General features: G+C 42.9%; 1 protein-coding gene across 1 annotated transcript in view; it reads left to right on the top strand.

Moving 5' to 3' along the window:
- Positions 1–15,399, top strand: part of LOC131971585 (rho guanine nucleotide exchange factor 10-like protein) — a 59,903-nt gene extending 44,504 nt beyond the window's left edge. The window contains exons 21-28 of the mRNA XM_059333094.1: positions 340–461; positions 1,405–1,495; positions 2,841–3,042; positions 4,208–4,365; positions 4,453–4,595; positions 9,553–9,724; positions 10,767–10,883; positions 12,035–15,399. Of these exons, the coding sequence (XP_059189077.1) occupies positions 340–461; positions 1,405–1,495; positions 2,841–3,042; positions 4,208–4,365; positions 4,453–4,595; positions 9,553–9,724; positions 10,767–10,883; positions 12,035–12,633 (1,604 nt within the window). The 3' untranslated portion in view covers positions 12,634–15,399. The remainder of the gene's footprint in view (positions 1–339; positions 462–1,404; positions 1,496–2,840; positions 3,043–4,207; positions 4,366–4,452; positions 4,596–9,552; positions 9,725–10,766; positions 10,884–12,034) is intronic.
- The last annotated feature ends 6,355 nt before the right edge of the window (positions 15,400–21,754 follow it).

The following is a 21,754-nucleotide window of genomic DNA, read 5'->3' as shown; positions in this document are numbered from 1 at the left end:
TTGGTGGTAGAAAATGCTTTTGAAATGGCATTCAACCTACATGCAACTAAAACTCTCAACTGGAGCCAATATTTGAGGTAAAAACTCACCATATTCAACAGTTGAATAGCTTGAAAAGCATGAAAAAGCTCACAATGTCAATCCTTCAAACAATAAGATAATTACATAAGCACATAATAATAATAATAATAATAATAATAATAATAATTACATAAGCACATAAAGCTATGGTCAGTAGGTAAATTATACTCAAAACGATATAATTAAGATATATTGCTATTGCTAGATATAAGAAGGCTTGTTTTTTGGAGTGTAACTGGTTTCTGTCTTTCTGCTCAGGACAGGAAAACCTTCCCGGCTGGGAATGTGCTGAAGAAGACGGAAAGACTAAAGCTCCGTTTGGTTGTCCACTGTTGACCTGCAGACTTCCTGTCTGCTCCTCCAGAGCACACACACTGAAGGTCAGAGCTGCTGATAAAACACAGGTCAAAGGTCACTGAGCATCACTCTCTCAGCCAGACACTGATATAAATATAGAAGTAGTGATATTTACACCACACTGAGGCTCAGACGGAGGATTCTGCAGTGGAAATAAACCGTGACGAGCTGTGGAAGATGATGAAATTGAGACCATCACAAATCTTTAGAATGAATTTCTTTTTTTTTTCCTCTGACTGTTTTGGTTCTTGGCTGTGTGATACTGTTGGTTGTGCACATGGAATGACATATTTATCAATTACCAAAAATAAATAAATAGGTAGACATTTGTTCATGATCAAAGTACAAATAAAAGGTTTGTATTTTATGAAAATAATTATTCTTTTTTGTAAGTATTAATTCTGTCTATATATTATTACAGTGATCGCCTCAGAAATTTAGAAACGATTCTTGAGAAATGCACTTCTTGCAGGAAATCTGTGTAAATGCATAGCTAGATGGAAACTGACTGAATCACATGACCTAAAGAAGCTCAGAGCTGAAATATGGATGAAATATGAACATTGCAAACTGTAATACTGTCAAAACTGAAGTTTGAAATACATTAAGTGAAGAAGCTGAATGATGAAATGCTTTGTATTTTAAAATAGCATACAACCTAGAAAAAAGAAGTTAAATCATGCAAAAATATTTCTTTAAATGTGGACAAAAGAAGTATAATTTCTATGTAAGCTGCTTAAAGCTGATTTGAAGCAGAAATAGAAGAATTTCAAGGCTGAAGTAGAAGTTGTTTTCATAGGAAATGATGAAAAAGCATCTCTTTGACTGTGCAGTAATGTTTTATAATGTAGCCAGAAAAATGAAAGTTATGATGAAATGAAAACGTTTCAATCTTGTTTCACAGGATATTTTCTGCCTCTTACTGTGTGTTGAGTGAATGAAAGCTGTTTGTTTGTGTTTGTGCAGCTGGAAGCAGCTCTCCACAGCCCGTCCCAGTCCAGCCTGCTGGGATCCTGCATGGCCAGTACGTCCTTACCACTGGGATACCTCTGGGTGAGTCTCACACACAGCTGCTGCTGGTGAAGTTATCATCAAGCTGGTTTTACTTTATTATCGGTCTCACTGTTTCATGATGCTGCATCTCTGGTTCTGATTGATGATCAGCTCAGCTAGTATTTGCTAGTTTCTTCTCTTTTGTGTCAGCAAATAATAACTTCTGTACTGGAAGTAAAGAACAAGGAGAGTGAACATTTTGAATTTAAATTGCATTTTTAATTATAGATTAAGTTTTTTTTTTTTTTTTTATATATAATTGACTGTAGTTGTAGAATATTTAGATTAATATTTAAAGAATCAGACCATGGGCTGGATTCACAAAATGTTTCTTAAGATAAAACTTAAAGAGAAAAGAGAAAAATAGGATGTTCCTAAGAATGTTCTTAAATGCTATTCACATTTTTTTTCTTAAGAATTGTCTAAGGAACTTTCTCACTAAGGAAGTTCTTAGATTTTTAACTTAAGATCACTCTAGAAAAACAATCATGGGCCTAGAGAGCCTCTGTTGTCTAATTAATAATCAGTAATCAATAATTATTGATCAGGGATGTTAGAGATCCATCCTGTCTCTCAGAGCTCTCAGTGGATTTATCTCCTAGCTGACACCAAAGAACTTCATCTAAAAGTAATAATAAGGACATGGTTTCAGTAACTTGGCCTCCTTAAATAATACGTTTATAGTAATTAATTAAGTAGTATCAAATACCGCAACTGCCTCCCTGATTTACTAAGAGAACATCGTAGTGTAATCTAGGAATAGTCACATGTCACACAGACTGAAAGCACATTTACATTATATGTCAACTGACAGAATCAACTTTATGTGATACATTCACAAAAAAACTACCCTGACCAACTTCAATGAACAAAACTTGCTAACAAATTGTCTAGGGCTGAACTAAATATTAAATAAATCAAATAAATGTCATACAAATGTGTTCAGGTAAATAAATATCAAGACTTTCCTTTCCACTGCAGCTGTTTTCAGACTGCTGAGGGCTTCTCTTAAAGTTGTGAAGGAATATGAGAAGAAATCTAAGAACTTTGTTTTTAAGAATCTCATTTGTTCTCAAGTTCTATCTGAGGAAAAAACTTAAGAAGAAAGTTAAGAAAAAAACTAAAGGCAAGATAAGAATTTCTTCATGAAATCTTCTTAAACTTTCTCTTAAGAGAAAAGTGGCACTTAAGAAGCATTTTTTTCTGCTTGCTTTGTGAATCCGGCCCCCGATTGTTATGTTTTCTTTAAAGGAAGTTCCTTTCAGTTTAAATGTCCTTCTGTCATTGACTTGCTTGGATGATTCAGGTTGCTGGAGGAGGAGGAGGAGGAGGAGGAGGAGGAGGAGGAGGAGGAGGAGGAGGCGGTCCCAGCCAGGGCCAGGTGGAGATCTTCTCCCTGAACAGAGCCGCTCCTCGCCTGGTGAAGACGCTGCCGCTGGGCGCTCCCGTCCTCTGTCTGGAGGCGGTGAAGGAGTCGAGTCCCGGCTCAGAGGAGAGGGAGCAAGGAGCCAGGACAGGAAACATCATCTGTGTTGGTCTGCAGGACGGCAGGTCAGAGATCAGCTGTTACTAAACCATGAACACACTTAACTAACCAAACTCAACATGTTTGTAGTGCACATAAAGGTTTGGCCAGGTCTGTTTGGACTCAGCTAGCCTGGATCAGTATTTATGCTAAGCTAGGCTAAACATCATGATACTGATATCCATCAGACTAATGCTGGGCTGACACCAGAAGATGTCCCCAGTCCCAGACTAGAAACTGGAAGTCTTTTAGAGTTTTACTGGAGTCATCTCCATGGTTAGTTTAAGGCAGTAATCTGTTTCATATCAGTCTTTATAGTCTTGGTTTGATCACATCAACGTGTTTGATATTATCTCAAGTCTGAGTGACGTAACACAATCACCAACCAATAGATGAACAGGGAAAGGTCCCAGTAAAACCAGTAAAACCACTTCCACAGGAACAAGGAACATCACAATAATGTCTCAATAAAAATATAGTGATGTCATATATTTAGATGTTTCTTAGTAAAGAGAACAGTCAGGAGAGCCAGTTAAATGTATAAATAAATGTAAACATAAATAAGTAATAAATAATCTATGATTAATGTATGATTAACTAAATGAAAGTTGATAGAGATGATAAATATAATTATTCAATTAAACAAATTATAATTCAATAGGACATTTCTAAATAGGAATTCATTTCTAAATGTTCCTTTCCTTTATTCTTCCTTATATCTGTTTTTACTGTAAAATAATCAACTTTTCATGTGATAAAAACAGAAACCCTTTTCCAGCTTTGTGAGTGAGCTTTTGTGGTGTCTCTTCTTTTTTTTGTTGTTGTTTTTTTTTCAATCAAACCACTGAAACACTGAAACACACTAGAGCAGCTGGAGCCAGAAGCTGCTTCACCTCCATTTGAAAGTTTCTACTAAGAGCATGATGGAGAAAAAATGCATGTTAAGAAAAAATGCTAAAAGAATCTATTTGTAGTATTTACCCTGCAAGATCCACAGTCTGTCTAAAACCTCAGTGTGAGACTAGAAACTCTAAACTCTTGTCTTTAGATGTGAGTCTTTTCAAAGTCTTCTGTTGTATCGGGAGCATTTCTCACTCTCAGACCAGTGAAAGTGTTGAACTCTTCCTCTCCTGCTTGTATTTCATACATTGTGTAGTATTTGACTTTAACTGTGTGTGTCCTTGTGTCCAGTATCTCCGTGTTCAGCAGCGTGGACACGGCGGTGCAGTGCCTGCTGACCCTGCTGACCCCTGACCTCTGCCCCGTGCTCTGCCTCAAACACTCGCTGTGCTTCCTCTTTGCTGGACTGGCCAACGGCAACGTAGCTGTTTACCACAGGACCAGTGGTGGTGAGTTTATTATATAGACAATATAGACATTAATATCACTGCAGCAGTCCTTCCTGAGATCTGACCTCTGACCCCTGTGTGTCTCAGAGAGGCTGTGGGGCGTGGACCCATACAGGCTGCTGTCTCTGGGCTCGGAGCCGGTCCGCAGCCTGCTGACCAGTGAGGACGCTGTGTGGGCCAGCTGTGCTAACAGGGTCACCGTCATCCAGGGACCCGGCCTCCACACACAGGTACGCCCAGGGGACGAAGGGGGGACCAAGGTACGCTGGGGGGACGAAGGGGGGACGATGGTACGCTGGGGGGACGGAGGGGGGACGAAGGTACGCTGGGGGGACGGAGGTACGCTGGGGGGACGGAGGGGGGGCGAAGGTACGCTGGGGGGACGAAGGGGGGACGAAGGTACGCTGGGGGGACGGAGGGGGGACGAAGGTACGCTGGGGGGACGGAGGTACGCTGGGGGGACGGAGGGGGGGCGAAGGTACGCTGGGGGGACGAAGGGGGGACGAAGGTACGCTGGGGGGACGGAGGGGGGACGAAGGTACGCTGGGGGGATGGAGGTACGCTGGGGGGACGAAGGGTGGACGAAGGTACGCTGGGGGGACGAAGGTACGCTGGGGGGACGAAGGTACGCTGGGGGGACGAAGGGTGGACGAAGGTACGCTGGGGGGACGAAGGTACGCTGGGGGGACGGAGGTACGCTGGGGGGACGAAGGGTGGACGAAGGTACGCTGGGGGGACGAAGTTACGCTGGGGGGACGAAGGTACGCTGGGGGGACGGAGGTACGCTGGGGGGACGGAGGGGGGACGAAGGTACGCTGGGGGGACGGAGGGGGGACGAAGGTACGCTGGGGGGACGGAGGTACGCTGGGGGGACGGAGGGGGGACGAAGGTACGCTGGGGGGACGGAGGGGGGACGAAGGTACGCTGTGGGGACGGAGGTACGCTGGGGGGACGAAGGGGGGACGAAGGTACGCTGGGGGGACGGAGGTACGCTGGGGGGACGGAGGGGGGACGAAGGTACGCTGGGGGGACGGAGGTACGCTGGGGGGACGAAGGGGGGACGAAAGTACGCTGGGGGGACGGAGGTACACTGGGGGGACGAAGGTACGCTGGGGGGACGAAGTTACGCTGGGGGGACGAAGGGGGGACGAAGGTACGCTGGGGGGACGGAGGTGCGCTGGGGGGACGAAGGTACGCTGGGGGGACGAAGGTACGCTGGGGGGACGGAGTTACGCTGGGGGGACGGAGGTACGCTGGGGGGACGAAGTTACGCTGGGGGGACGAAGGTACGCTGGGGGGATGAAGGGGGGAAGAAGGTACGCTGGGGGGACGCAGGTACGCTGGGGGGACGAAGGGGGGACGAAGGTACGCTGGGGGGACGGAGGGGGGACGAAGGTACGCTGGGGGGACGCAGGTACGCTGGGGGGACGAAGGGGGGACGAAGGTACGCTGGGGGGACGGAGGTACGCTGGAGGGATGAAGGGGGGACGAAGGTACGCTGGGGGGACGAAGGGGGGATCTTTGAACTGGGGGGACAAATGATTTCAACTCAATGAGTTATTTTTCCTCTCCATGCTTTAACCAAAATATGTTTTATTGAAGCATTTTAAATGAAGTGTAGTGTAAACAACAACCAACATATTAACATAAATAAAAAGAAGTTTCTACATGTAATTCCCAGTGCAGCCAAACACATTTACTGACTTGAAGCTGACTCAATGAAGGACCCAGAAACATCTCTCCTCCTTTATCACCCTGAACATCCTGCTGGGCAACTTGTTGTCTGTCCAGTCTGTCCAGCCTTTAGAACCAGTGTTCCCATCAGGATTTTCTATGATGGGGGGACCCAATCAAAGTAGGGGGTCCAGGGGCATTGTCCCCCAGATACATTTTTGCCCTAAAAGCTTAAATTTGGTGCCTCTCACACATTCTAATGCCACTAGTCCATCTTAATCATTGCATATTTTAATGAATTATTGTAAAGGAGAATAAGGGTTCTGTTTTATTTAAGGCGTCTTATTTTGACAGTCTTCTTGTAAATTCTGTGGTGGATTCTGCCAACACATCCATGTGCTCTTATTCTGAAAGCTACATGTGTTTGCTTTTCATTTTGAAGGCGGGTCTTCTTACCATAACGCCTTATGGTTTGTTTAATTTACACTGAAAGTTGGAATTTGGAGCTTTGGACAAAATTCTGACATTTGTGTAGACCTTGAACGCACCATTAGCCATAGCACACAAACACTGGACTCTCTATGTGCTGCAATGTAAAGTAGTCGAACTAACGGAACATTAATCCTGTTTTACCTGCGATGTTTGTCGCCTTATGGAGAATGATTAGAAGATGATTTGGAGAATCATGACACCCGAGTTCTATTGTGTAGAACCTGGTTCAGGTTCTGGCTGCCCCCCTTCATCTCTTCCGTGGAACTACACCACCTCTCACAGCTGAGACATGATGACACTAAGACCTTGGGCTCAATCAGCTACGGGGGGATTAATGAACTGATTGGCTCTGCTGCAGTATGTTCATCTATCTATAAGAGCAAGAAGCGTCTGTGTGTGTGTGTGTGTGTGTGTGTGTGTGTGTGTGTGTGTGCATGGTAGAGGAGATTTAGGCCCAATAGTTATCAATCAATCTACACATTCCATATCAACACACCTAATAACCGTTAGTCACATTATTCACATCATCTGTTAGTGCTGCATGTAAACTTGTTCCTCCTATATCTGTGTCTGTATATCTGTCTAACCATGTTGAATGATTTAGTTTATTTTTCTTAAAATAACTATTTCTGTGTCTCTTTATATCTCAATGTACATCCATGTATTAGCCAATATACACTTTGTATATTAACACTACTCAAGAGTATTACACCTCATTGTACATCCCACTTTCACACACAACCTCATTGGCCATAATTGAATAATCTCCTTAATGTCCCACTATATGAACACAGACTTCCTACAGGCTCTGCTCTAGTTTATCAGATGAACATGCATCAACTTGTTCCAGGAAGTGATTTCTGCTGACAGCGCAGCACTGCTGCCTTCATCTTTCACACAAGCTGGAAATTCATTTATCTTGACAAAACTAAATTAAAATAATTTTGTTATGTTAATTGTTTCATATGCTTGTCCCAGCAGCAATAAACTCAGTGTGTAGTTCCTTCACTGGCCATGAACGCCACATGCTGTAAACAGTCTGAACTCCATCAGTCATTCCTCCCGTAGTGAACCATCTCTCAGCTAACACAGCTAGCATCTCTCAGCTAACACATCTAGCATCTCTCAGCTAACACAGCTAGCATCTCTCAGCTAACACAGCTAGCATCTCTCAGCTAACACATCTAGCATCTCTCAGCTAACACATCTAGCATCTCTCAGCTAACACAGCTAGCATCTCTCAGCTAACACATCTAGCATCTCTCAGCTAACACAGCTAGCATCTCTCAGCTAACACAGCTAGCATCTATCTCAGGCTGATCCACCTGTGCTGTGATCTGATCCACCTGTGCTGTGATCTGATCCACCTGTGTCAGCTCCAGGTGTGTCTACTGGCCTGAGCCCTCAGGGACTCACACACTGACTGCCTGTGAGCTTGAACGACATGTCATGTCATGTGTCTCTGGAGCTAACAGGTCTCCAGATGACTGCAGCTCAGCCTCTGTGGGGACGCTGGAGACTGAATTAGAAGGACTGTGTTACTTTGTACACTCAGCGTGTGTGTGTGTGTGTGTGTGTGTGTGAGAGAGAGTTTGTCCTTGTGCTTTCTGGAGCATGTGACCTCTCTGCTGCTGTTAAACTCTGTGAAAGTGCTGAAATATGAATATGTCTTTTAATGAAAAAGCTGTTGAGTGGATAGATTTCAGGAAAGAAACAACAGTGACAGTTGACTTTGTAGCCTGTGGACTTGCACTTAGTTTAAGTACTTTTTTGCTAATTTGTAACTTTAAGTGCTAATGATTAACTCACATTTAATGGGAATCTGTGCTACCAGTTGCACATATTGCCAGTGGACTGACAGTGCTGTACTGGTCTGTGTTAACACTGTTGGAACATTATGGCTTCTGCCTTATTTCTGACTGGCGAGTGGAGCATTTTGATCTCAGAGAAAACATTTTTGCATGCACATAAATCCTGTATAGATTTGATCTTGCGATTATAAGTTGAGAAAATATTTTTCAAAAGCTTCTGTGCTCAACACATTGAATATTTACTTAAAGGGAAAATTGCTTCCTTTTAAGTTCCAGTACTTTATTGTCATTATATAATTATACTGATTAGGTTTGTCACGATACTAACATTATCAACTCGATACCGATACTCAGGAAAATATTCGATACCATTTTCGATACCACAAGGATAAAAACAAAGACCCCAAAATTTAACAGAAATATTTTTGTTAACAAGAAAAATGTAAATGTAAAAATGAACAGACATATTTTCGTTGTTGTTGTTGTTTTCATTCATGTAAACGTATTAACTCTATGCTTATGTATACTGACACTGTGTCAATTAACGTAATATGGGCTGATTTATTTATTTACGTTGTTTATAATCAATATTTAGCCTTTAATTGCTAGCTGCGGCTAATGGCTAATAATAACACGATACTTTTGAAAATGAGTAAAATGAGAAAATGAGTAACGTTTTAGTATCGATATATTTCTGAGTATCGATACTTTTGACAACCCTAATACTGATGCAGCACAACAATAACAAATTATGATGTCACTCCCTGAGAACAAAACAATTGGCATCAAAAACACAATTGAAAGAACTTCAATGTTGATTGAACCACGTTTTAAATAGAGCATAGAAGACAGTCGTTTTTAACGTTTGCGGTGCCACCGCACAATCTCACAGCAAGTTCAATTTTCATACATGTGGCGTGTGCGGGAAAACAGCGTGCGCATGTTTTTGTGCGTACGCAGCGTTGATACATGAGGCCGCTGCTGTCCAACTAGTGGTGGGACTGAGGGTGAACAAGTAAATCAAGTGAGAGGTTTTAACTGTGTGTAATAGAAAACAGTCAAACGTTTCTTTTTGTTTTCATAATACAAATATAATCCATATGTGTTCAAAAGAAAATGTTTTCTGTGTTCAAAATGACCTATATGACAAATACAGTTCCATAAAAGGCCATGTGACATCAGACAGATGAGTCTCTCTGCCTCTCTCTAGACGTTCCCAGCCCACTGTGATCCAGGCTGCACCGTCAGCCACATGATGCGTTCAGGCGGGGGCGTGTGGATGGCCTTCACCCAGAGCTCCTCCATTCACCTGTTTCACACTGAGACTCTGGAACTACTACAGGAAGTCAACATCTCCACCCGCACCGCCAATCTGCCACCAGGCAAGTCCAGACCAGAGTCAGAGCAGAGTCAGAGCAGAGTCAGACCAGAGTCAGAGCAGAGTCAGACCAGAGTCAGACCAGAGTCAGACCAGAGTCAGAGCAGAGTCAGACCAGAGTCAGACCAGAGTCAGAGCAGAGTCAGACCAGAGTCAGACCAGAGTCAGAGCAGAGTCAGAGCAGAGTCAGAGCAGAGTCAGAGCAGTGGGTTGAGCTGATAAAAGCATTTCTGGTTCAGTCAGTGTGTCTCAGTGCTGAAACAGACACTTCTGTAAAAGCCCGATGAATAAAAGGCTTGATATTTCACTCTACTAAAGATAAGGGATTGTATTTGCTGAGTGTGGAGCAGCTCAGCAGCAGAGCCCAAAGCTACATGAAGGTAAACAGCTTCTCCAGTCAGTGAGTGGGAACTGTCTGAGTTTACATGGTTTGTACTGACTTTGATTAGAGGGACCTTTCCTGCTCACTATAAAGAACTTTACAAATCACATGATCCAGGACTTTGATACCATCAGGGTCCAGGATCAGATCTAGGGCTGGGCGATATCGACTAAAAGTTATATCCTGATATATTTAGGCTGAAAATCGATATACGATACATATCCCAATATTTTTATTGCAAAGTGAGAGCGAGTGAGAGTCGAAGTGAAAGCGAAATATGACATGTCACAAGTAGTTTTCTGAGACGTTTATTTATGTGAACATAAATACCGTATAACATACCGTTTAACTTTTTATTAAAATCAAAGCTCCATAAAGTGCACATTTAAATAAAAAAACTACCTTAAATAAAAAATTCCTATGAAATAAAATAGGCCAATCATTTTATGAAATAAATATATTTATATGAGGAAAGATTAACGAACATTACAAAAGAACTCAATATGACAAACCCTAACAAGGGCAGCGTTTATATATAAAGACAGAAAAAAAAGAACTATAAAACATATTGATATATTTTTTAAATTGATATATCGCCCAGCCCTAATCAGGGCTAGACCACTGTAACAAAGGTCATGTTAATGGTTGAATCCTTTTATTCCAGGTGAGGTTGTTGTCACCAGCCTGCTGATCTGCCAGGGTCTGCTGTGGGTCGGCACCAGCCGGGGCTTCATCCTCACCTTCCCCGTCCCCACGCTGGAGGGCATCCCCAAGATCACAGGTCAGCCTGGACACACACACACACACACACACACACACACACACACACACAGCATGTGCTTATTGTTACTGATTGTGCTTCAACATCTCTGCAGCATGTCTGTGTGATGACTGGAGCCTGTTTGTAGGAAAATCTCAATTATGTCCCGATTCAATTCTCCTTCAAAATAACCAAAACATAATTGAAATCATGAGATCTCATGTGTTTATCCCACTTCTCAAGTATTGCTCAAATGTTTTTCTCCTAAGGGTTCCTTGGGAGAAGTAATTCAGAAACAAATGATAACAGAATGATACGAATATAAGAAGCTCAAACTGATCTCAGACACACACAGCATGTGCTTATTGTTACTGATTGTGCTTCAACATCTCTGCAGCATGGAGTTAACCCTTTGTTGACTAAGGCTAAACTGCAGCTAGAACAGAAACTATACATATTTTTGCAAGTCATATATTTTACAATGACACATTTTACAAATTGTATTTGAATTTTGTACCATGTATTTGGGTTACATTTACTAAAGTTCAAAATTAGCATAAAATGCCTTTTACAAGAGAACCTGAAGTCACTTTTCATCACCACTCATGTATTCTATGAGGTTGTCATTGTGAGTAGTAGTAGTTGTAGTGGTACCATGTAGTACCATGTAGTACCATGTGGTACCATGTAGTACCATGTGGTACCATGTAGTACCATGTGGTACCATGTGGTACCTTGTGGTTCCATTTGGTACCATGTGGTACCATGTGGTACCATGTGGTACCTTGTGGTTCCATTTGGTACCATGTGGTTCCATGTGGTACATGTGGTAGCATGTGGTAGCATGTGGTTCCATGTGGTTCCATGTGGTACCATGTGGTAGCATGTGGTAGCATGTGGTTCCATGTGGTACCTTGTGGTTCCATTTGGTACCATTTGGTACCATGTGGTACCTTGTGGTTCCATTTGGTACCATGTGGTACAATGTGGTACCATGTGGTACCATGGTAACATTTACATTTTGTCCACTACTGACAACTAGTAGCAAAGCCTGTCAATCAGCCAGTTCAGGCCATTTATGAGTATCTTGACTGTGTATTAAACATTCATTGGATGGAACACTTGGACCCATTCCAATGTATGTGCACTGAGGTTGTGATTGTCCCCCTAAGGTAAGGGGATGATGTCTCTGAACGCCCACTGTGGTCCGGTGGACTTACTGGTGTCGACCTCCAGCACGCTGGCCTCCAGCCTGTTCAGACGGGACTCCACCCTCAGCAGCAGCGAAGAGGATGCCAACAACAGAGAAGGACAGGGAGATAGAGGTGGTGGGGGAAGTGATGAAGGTGAGCAGAAGTTGGAGCAGAGCAGCTACCTCCACCCCTCAGAAGCTGGTTCCCCGAGGGAGGAGAAGCCCAAGCGCCTCCTGCTGCAGTATCGCCTCCACTCCACCTGCCAGCTGCCTGGGAAGCCGCTGACAGCTCAGCCTGACCAGGTGAACCACTGCCTCCCCCCAGACTCCCTGGAGCACAGCCCAGAGGACGGCTCCATCTATGAAGTGAGTGAGGACCCTGATGTGTGGGTGAGGGGGCGGCCTGCTGAGTGGGGGAAGGAGGGCGAGGCCCGGCGCAGCAGGATCACCTCCACAGCCATCTTCTCCGGTGGTCGAGGCTACCGCAGGATAGGACACACGGCCTCAGCAGGAAGCAGCTCAGCCTCCACTGAAAACACACTGCTGGTCTGGCAGCTGCCTCTAGCTGTCAGCCAATGACAGAGGAGCATGTCACCTGACTGACCTGACCAGCTGACCAGCTGTTTCCTCAGTCACTGTGATGCTGGACACATCGGTGGACTTACCAGCTTTCTTCTGAATGTTTCTACTCAACTCACCATCTGATTTCAAGTCAGAGAAGCCAAGGAAACGTCACCTAGGACAGTTCTTTTGGTTTTCCACTCAATTTCAGTGGAATGGCAAGTGAACACCACATGCAAGTAATGCTACAGAGCTAGCATTTAAGGTAGCATTACTTGTGAATCCTACGAATACTTGAGTCAGCTGCTACTTCCAGTGATGTTTAACATCAGGAACATTCTTCCGCCCTTGGTTCAGATGTGATAACACATGGCATTAAATGTGATGTAGACACTGTGAAGGGCCTCTATTAAATGCAAAACCACCTAATGGCATGCTGGGTACATCTTGATCTCCATCGTCACTACAGTTCATTTAAGACCAGGAGATGAAGGAGAGGCCAGCTTTATTACATTGTAGAAAACTCATTTCAGGGATCAGTGATGTAACCTTCAGAATAAACGATTTTGTAATTTGAAGCGTATACTCCAGCATGGTAAGGAGGAGTAACTATCTAATAACTATCTAATGGCAGGTGTATTTCTCAGGACCCAGGGAAGCTCAGTGATGAGTGGGATGTGTTTGGTTGCACAGTTCTCTGAAAGCTGCAAGCAGCAAGCAACAGGCCAAGCATTCAGCACCAAGCTGAACTAAACTGAATCAACTTTTCACAGTAAGCTTAGTTTGTATTGCTGCCAGTTGCATCATGCCAATCTAGATTTTTACGCTGTTTTTCAGACATAGATATGACTCATTCTTACCCAGAACCACACCATGTAACTTTCAAACCAGCTGGGCCCATAACTCATGACTGTATATGCATTTTGGAAAATATGACTATTCTCCAATACTGAGAGAGACCTAAGAACATCATTATCATTATCTCTTTAAATGCATTATAGTATGAAGCTGGAGTCAGTGGCATGCTGAAACTTCTTCCTGGAGGACAGCATCCCTGCACAGTGACCAAACACACTGCACACAGAGGTTATCAAGACATAGTGCCAGCCTGTAACTTACCACAAAGTGTTGTGTTTACATTTCTGTTTATATACAGGTGTTATAAATTAAATTCCACATGTCAATTACTCAGCTTTAAATGTGTTTGTAGGTTTGGATAGAGCCAGGCCTACTTTCAAGGGTCTATGTTAAGCTAGGCAAACGCAGGTTGTTGATAGTTAACCTGTCCGAGTCTTTTGCTTCCTGTAAAGTCTCGTCTCTGTCTAGATTGCATTATGTGTGCAATGGAGGATAGAAGGTATTCAGACAGTTCCTGTTCCCCGGAGGGGAAACTCTGGAGACTCTGCACCTTGAGTTGCTCTGTAAACCTGACCTGGCAGCAACAACACTGACCACTTTCACTATCAAAATCAACACATTTAGTTAAGGTTCTGGTTTTCTTTTGACCCCGAGGCAGAGACTGACACAGATGTATGTATGTAAAAAAAAACAAAAGAGCAGGCAGTGAATATAGGAGCTAGCTGACTCTGAATGGATCCCAGGTGAGGACACGAGGGCTGAGCAAGGCAGACAGGAATCAGATCACAAGGAGGAAAACAGGTGGAAGAACGTAGTCAGACCAGGCGGCAACCTCCTGGTCTGAGCAGGGAGGCAAACCAGGAAGTGCCTTAAGCTGCATTCTACCAAAAACTCCAGCAGGGGGCGCTGAGTTTGGCTGCAGAAACATTTCTGTCCATTAATTTCAATGCAAAATGAGAAAACTTCTCACTTGATTTATTACCTCAGAATTTTTTTTAGAACAACACTATAATCTCAGTTGCAGTCTAATAATGGCCCCATTTAGAAGAAAATAGAAGATAAAGAATCGTATGATTTGGGGCGGGGCTACCTTTGATTGACAGGTCACTGACAAGGCGAGCCGTCATCAGGAGAGAAGCAGAGCAATGCGTATCCACGGCAACGTGTCAATAAAGTTATATATAACGTTATATAGATATAAAAAAGGACGTTTAGCGGTTTGGTCTCATAACTTTGACCCTTTCACTGTATTTTCACTTAATGACAGTTTATTTGAACGTTTTGTTCAGTAAATGTCTTGTTCAGTGTTTGGTTGGACTAACAGACACTCCAAGGAGTCGCTGCTCAGTTTGCTGAGGTCAGAAAGATACATTTAGTTTTTGTTTTTTGCTAGCCAAAATGAACATCCCAGCTAATGCTAACAGTAATTAGCAGCAGCTTCTCTCAGTCAGGTTGAGGTGTAGAGAGGCTGTAGTCAGTGATCAGATCCCTCTCCTCCTCCACAGTCCAGATATGGTCTGCTCCCCGTATCACAAACAAGATGGAGACCAGTATAACGCTGAACTGATGCTTCCAACGGGTCACAAACCAACTGGTGACGTCACGGCGTCAGGTTGCTGAGCTGAGTGGATCAGGTGTCAGACAACAGACCAACAATAAAAGGTTAAGAGCAAAATAATGGAATGTTGTGAGAAGAATTGAACTAAATCCTAATCCTTATTATCATTTCAAATAAATAAAAGATGTAGGAAGAGCTGTGCTATGTCTCTCTACATTTCTTCTCAACTTCATTTGTTGACTCCATCCTTCTGGTTAGTGCTATCTAAGTTAAAACGGGTTGGTCCTGAGGGATCCAAATGCCAATGTAGTCTGGTGAAGCAGATCGCTGCACACACACACACACACACACACACACACACACACACACACACAAACACTCTCACTGTTGCATAACGACCCAACTAAAAGGAAATATGACCGGCTCTCATTTTAAAATACCGAACCTAATAAAATGTGGTATTGGTAGCGTGTTTAACGTCATTGTCCCATCATACCTTTTTAGTATCAGTATACTGTATATGTATTTATAGTATAAATGGATGCATATAGATGTATAAATGTATGTACTGCATACACCTGAGTGTGTGTGTGTGTGTGTGTGTGTGTGTGTGTGTGTGTGTGTGTGTGTGTTTATCCATGTATTTTGCAAAAACCAAACAGAAACAGGAGCTGTTTTCTAGAGCAGTGGTATGTGCAGAACATCTTGAGGTTGTGTTGTGTGTTGAGTCTTATTTTCTGTTATTGTCGTATTGTAAAGATCCGACTGGGGAGAAGAGAAGCTACTGTTGCAGCAGCTAAAAGTTAATGTGGTTCTAACTCAACAAAGAAACAAGACAGACGGTCACAGCTCGTATTAGGGACTACCATGATAATGAGGACTATATTTTGTGTTGAATAATAAGTTATTATAATGCTCTTACTGAGAGGTACATCATTTTGTTTTATGAGCCATACTGTAAATAAAAAGATTTGTGATATCAAATGAACACACTGTTATTTCATCATTTTGAAATGTTTTGGATCTTTTTTTTGCCTGTTAATGTGAAGACAAGTGACACATCATGACCAGTTTCACTCTAGATGTACTGGAGACAGTTCAGTCTGTTAATATTTAGAGCCAGCAAGCAAACCAAGAGAAGTTACAAAATCATCATTAGGTTTGTTCTGAATATGTATCCAGCTCAAAAAACTCCCAGATAGATACATAGATAGGTGTTTATGTCATGAATGAGCATTATGTGAAGCATAAACTATTATGCAGAATTCTGTTTGAAACATCACATCCAGGTAGTTTCTGTTAAAATGAAGCTCTCACTGGACTGTGTTGTGATCGTTCCACAGGTGAATTTTGGATTAATTTGTGAATTTGAATTGATGTGGATTAAATACTTTACATCCAGCTCCATCTGAGCTCTGTGATAAGAACAACCAGAGATCTCCCCTCTATCTTGAATGTCTCCCAGGATTCTCAGCGATTATGAGCCCTACAGAAGAGTTCATTATGTGTGTGTGTGTGTGTGTGTGTGTGTGTATATATATATATATATATTTACTGTGGAGAAAGGAGTAGCAGCTGTGTTTGGTTTCTGCTCTGGGCTAAGCTAATCCCACGATATGACCTCTAACAACATGTGCCTGGGTCAGATGTGACTAAAAAGTTTATTTTACTACAAAAGGGGAAACATGTTGTGGCCACTGTGCACTTTGTTTTGTTTTTTCACTTTGAGAGGTTTATTTATTTATTTTTTATATACATATATATTTTTATTGATTCACAGTTGCAGTAAACAGTACAATCAAAGAGACATATTACATATTTTCATTTTCTTACATAACCCAACACCCATTCCACTCCCCCAGAGAACCTTACATCGTTGTATTAATAGGTTAATATACCAGATCAGTTAAGACAACAGTGTGTAGAAAAAAAGTATTAATAATAATAATAATAATAAAAATAAAAATATATATATACACATATACATAAAAAAATACCTAGGGGGGTTGGTCGGTGGACCGGTGGACCGGCAAGTGGGATCAGGGGGATGTTTCAGTAGCAGGGAGTTTATCAACATAGTCATGAAGTGGTTCCCAGTGTAAGCAAAACTTCTCGGGACAACCTCTAAGGCTGAATTTGATTTTCTCCAGTTTTAGTAGAAACAGTAAATCATGTAGCCAGGATTTGAAGGAAGGTGGCTGAGAGGATTTCCATAAGAGAAGAATTTTCCTGCACCCAATTAAAGACACAAAAGCTATAACATTTTTCTGCAAGGATGTGGTTACAAGTTAATCAGGAGAGATGTTTATTTTTATTATCTCAAAATAATGATAATAAAAAAAGTATTGCTGCTTCGTCAGATTCTGTTGTGTTAGAACTATAGTTCTTTTATTGTGTTATGCACTTTTAAATATGATCACATCTGACACAGGCATGTCTCAAAGGGAAACAATAAATAAATATTTCTTGTTCTTCATTACATTTATTGGTTTGAAATGTGTCATCACCTTCACTGGCTGCTGAAAATGTCTGGCTCAGATAAATGTCTTGGTTTTAAAACCTGGCCCAATTAAATGTGTAATTGATTAGCCCTGCTAAAAGGGATGTAATCTGTATTAATACTACTTCACCCAGTGGTGGAAGACGTACTCAGATCCCTTAACCTGCTATTGTTCAAGACCTGTTTGGTGGTAGTGGGCAGTGGATGTTTAGGGGGAGATAGCAGGTCAACAATAAATGCATCATAGAAGTGGTGACATCATCTGAAAGCTGTGAACCTGAAGATTAATTTGAGATACAGCTCAGATTTTTGATCTAAACATCTAATTAAAATGACTTAATGAATGAATTATTTATTTATTGAAGCCTATTATGGTGAATAAATTAGTGGACACTTTCTAAAGTCCAGTCCATGTTCAATTGTGTCCCAGAAGTTGTTGCAGCAATTTTTTGGGTTGATACCATTTGCTACACACATTTGGTGCTCAATAATTATATTTTATTAATATTGCGAATGGATAAAAATGGTCAGAAAAACCCTCTAGAATATAACATCAATATATAAAGACCTTACATTACTCCACTACAGTAAAAGTTCTGCATTCAAAACTTACTGAAGTAAAAGTACAAAAGTTTCAGCATCAAAATGTACTTAAAGTATCAAAAGTAAAAGTGCTCGTTATGCAGAATGAACCACTCAGGTTGTTTTATGTATTCCAAATATATTATTGTATTATTATTTTTTATGCATTTATGTAAACAGTGTTTTAATTTAGTCAAGATGGGGCTCATTTTAGCTACTTAATATACTGTTATGAGGTTACAGTAAATGAAAAAATGTTGAAAAAGTCTAATCACTTTAAATTGATCATGTTTTTATTTTTATTAAATAAAACTGTCAGCTAAATGTGATGGAGTAAAAAGTACAATATTTACCTCAAAATGTAGTGAAGTGGAGGTATAAAGTTACATAAAATGGAAATACTCAAGTGAACTACAAGTACCTCAAAATTGTACTTAAGTTCAGTCCTTGAATTAATGTACTTAGTTACATTCCACCACTGACTTCACCTCACTTCCTGCTCTGCTCCTGTCGCTGCTGTCATACCACCTCTGGCCACTAGAGGGCGCTGCCTGCCAGACAATAAGAGCTGCCACCTGGCTCACATTCAGGTAAGTTCACTATGAAGTTCAGTGCATTTGTTTACAGGGATCTCTACAAACAGTGGACGAGAGCAGCCATATCTGAGCCCTGAAAGGAAACGCTACCAAATGTAAAATCATAGTTCCAAAAGAGGTCCAGCTCTCAGGAAAACAAAAATCCATTCCAACTAGGAAACACCCATCAGCCCTTATCATAAACATCTGGAGATCAACATCAGTGACTCGGGTAACTTAAAAGTATGCATGTAGAGTATTTAATGAAATAAAAAATAATAACTGCAAAATAGACATACCAATTACAATATGGACTGTCAGATTCATGACAGAGCTAGGTGACAGTAGCCATGTTTACATAAACAAATTTCTCGGTGCACTTTGAAGATTCACGAGAAAAAAGCTTGATGAAAACAACAAAATCTGCAAAAAGTTTCCCAAAAAATTTTGATGTTTTTGGTCTTTTTCAAAAAATAGTTAATGTGTTAAACGCATGCTGCAGATGGCACTGGGGGGGGGGGTATGGCTAATGGTGCGTTCAAGGTCTACATGAATGTCGGTATTTTCGACGTAGTGCCAAGCTCCAAGTTCCGACTTTCAGTATAAATTGAACACACCATGAGGCGTTAGGTAAGAATGTGTTAGACCTGCCTTCAAAATAAAAACAAACACATGTAGCTTTCAAATAAGAGCACATGGATGTGTTTGTAGAGTCCACCATAATTAACAAGAAGACTGTCAAAATATGACGCCTTAAATAAAACATAGAAGAACCCTTAATCTCCTTTTCAATAATTAATTAAAAATATGGAATGATTAAGATGGAATAGTTATCCGGGGAACCTTCCCCCCGGACCCCCCTACTTTGTTTGGGTCCCCTCATCATAGTCTCAGAACATCCTGTGGGAACACTGGTTCTAAAGGCTGGACAGACTGGACAGACAAGAAATGTCCCAGCAGGATGTTCAGGGTGATAAAGGAGGAGAGATGTTTTTGGGTCCTTCATTGAGTCAGCTTCAAGTCAGTAAATTTGTTTGGCTGCACTGGGAATTACATGTACAAACTTCTTTTTATTTATGTAAATATGTTGGTTGTTGTTTACACTACAGTTCATTTAAAACTGTTTGTAAATCTAAAACATATTGTGGTTAAGGCATGGAGTGGAAAAATAACTAATTGAGTTGAAATCATTTGCTGACAGCTTCGTCCCCTGGCTAAACGGGAGATGGAAACGTTTTTTCTGACGTAGCGAACATTTAACTCATGACTGATCAGCTGTTTCATCTGACATGAAAGAACTATTATTTTGCCTGGTTGCCTAATTTAATCTAATTTCTGAAGACATGTTTTCTCTCATGGGTGGCCAAAGCTGTCCAATTCGCAACCTCTTTTTTAAATTATTATTATCTTTCTTCCATAATCTCTTCTTCTCCTGTTTACTGACGGATTAGCCTACAGCCGACCTGTGGGCCCACCCCCCACAGAGTAGGGCATAGGGGTCGGGTGTAGTGGGAGTCGGGCAGCAGGCGAAGGCGGGTACCTGGGCGTGCTGACCCCCGGCTCCAGCGGCTAGCTCTGGGGACGTGGAACATCCCCTCGCTGGCGGGGAAGGAGCCCGAGCTTGTGCGGGAGGTGGAGCCTTGCCAGCTAGAAATAGTTGGGCTCACCTCCACACATAGCGTGGGCTCTGGAACCAAACTCCTGGAGAGAGGCTGGACTCTCTCCTTTTCCGGAGTTGCCCAGGGTGAGAGGCGCCGGGCGGGTGTGGGGATACTCACAAGCCCCCGGCTGAGCGCCGCTGTGCTGGAGTTCTCCCCGAGGAACGAGAGGGTCACCTCCTTACGGCTGCAAGTCGGCCTGCCTGATCTGAACCCGAGTGGTGTTTTGTTATTGGACTTCTGTGCTAGTCACGGATTGTCCATAACAAACACCATGTTCGAACATAGAGTTGCTCATAAGTGTACCTGGTACCAGAGCACTCTAGGCCAAAGATCGATGATCGGTTTCATTATCGTATCGTCAGATCTGCGGCCGCATGTTCTGGACACTCGGGTGAAGAGAAGAGCAGAGCTGTCAACTGATCACCACCTGGTGGTGAGTTGGATCAGGTCGTGGGGGAGGCTGATGGACAGACCTGGCAACCCAAACGTGTAGTGAGACTGAACTGGGAACGTCTAGCGGAGGCCCCTGTCTGCAGGATCTTCAACTCACACCTGCGGAAGAATTTCTCCAACATCCCAGGTGAGGCTGGGGACATGGAGTCCGAATGGGCCATGTTCAACATGTTCAACATGTTCAAAGCCTCAATTGTTCATGCGGCTGGTAGGAGCTGTGGCCTGAAGGCCGTAGGTGCTTGTCGTGGCGGCAACCCAAGAACCCGCTGGTGGACACCAGCGGTGAGGGAGGCCGTCAAGCTGAAGAAGGAGGCCTTCCGGTCTTGGCTGGCCGAGGGGTCTCTGGAATCAGCAGACAGGTACTGTTCGGCCAGAAGGGCTGCAGCTGCGGCAGTCGCTGAAGCAAAAACTCTGGTATGGGAGGAATTCGGGGAGGCCATGGAGGAGGTCTCAGGAAGGGAAAGCAGGGCTTGGCCCAAGCTGTGTTCAGCGGGGGACGAAACCTGCTGACCCGACCTGTGGATGTCGTCACACAGTGGAAAGAACACTTTGAGGAACTCCTTAATCCAGCCAACACGTCCTCTGTAGAGGAGGCAGAGTCTGAAGACTCAGGGGAAGACTCATCAATATCCCTGGCGGAGGTCGCCGAGGTAGTTAAAAAGCTACCCGGCGGCAAGGCGCCAGGGTTGGATGAGATTCTCCCTGAGATGCTGAAGGCTCTGGACACTGTTGGACTGTCATGGTTGACACGCCTCTTCGGTGTCGCGTGGAGGTCTGGGACAGTGCCAGTGGAGTGGCAGACCGGGGTGGTGGTTCCCATTTTTAAAAAGGGACCGGAGGGTGTGTTCCCATTACCATGGAATCACACTCCTCAGCCTCCCCGGGAAAGTCTACTCCAGGGTGCTGGAAAGGAGGCTCCGGCCAATTGTCGAACCTCAGATTCAGGAGGAAC

Source organism: Centropristis striata, chromosome 5 (assembly GCF_030273125.1).
Source record: "Centropristis striata isolate RG_2023a ecotype Rhode Island chromosome 5, C.striata_1.0, whole genome shotgun sequence".
NCBI lineage: Eukaryota > Metazoa > Chordata > Actinopteri > Perciformes > Serranidae > Centropristis > Centropristis striata.
The sequence above is the reverse complement of the archived record's forward strand: the minus strand, read 5'-3'. Positions and strand labels throughout refer to the sequence as shown.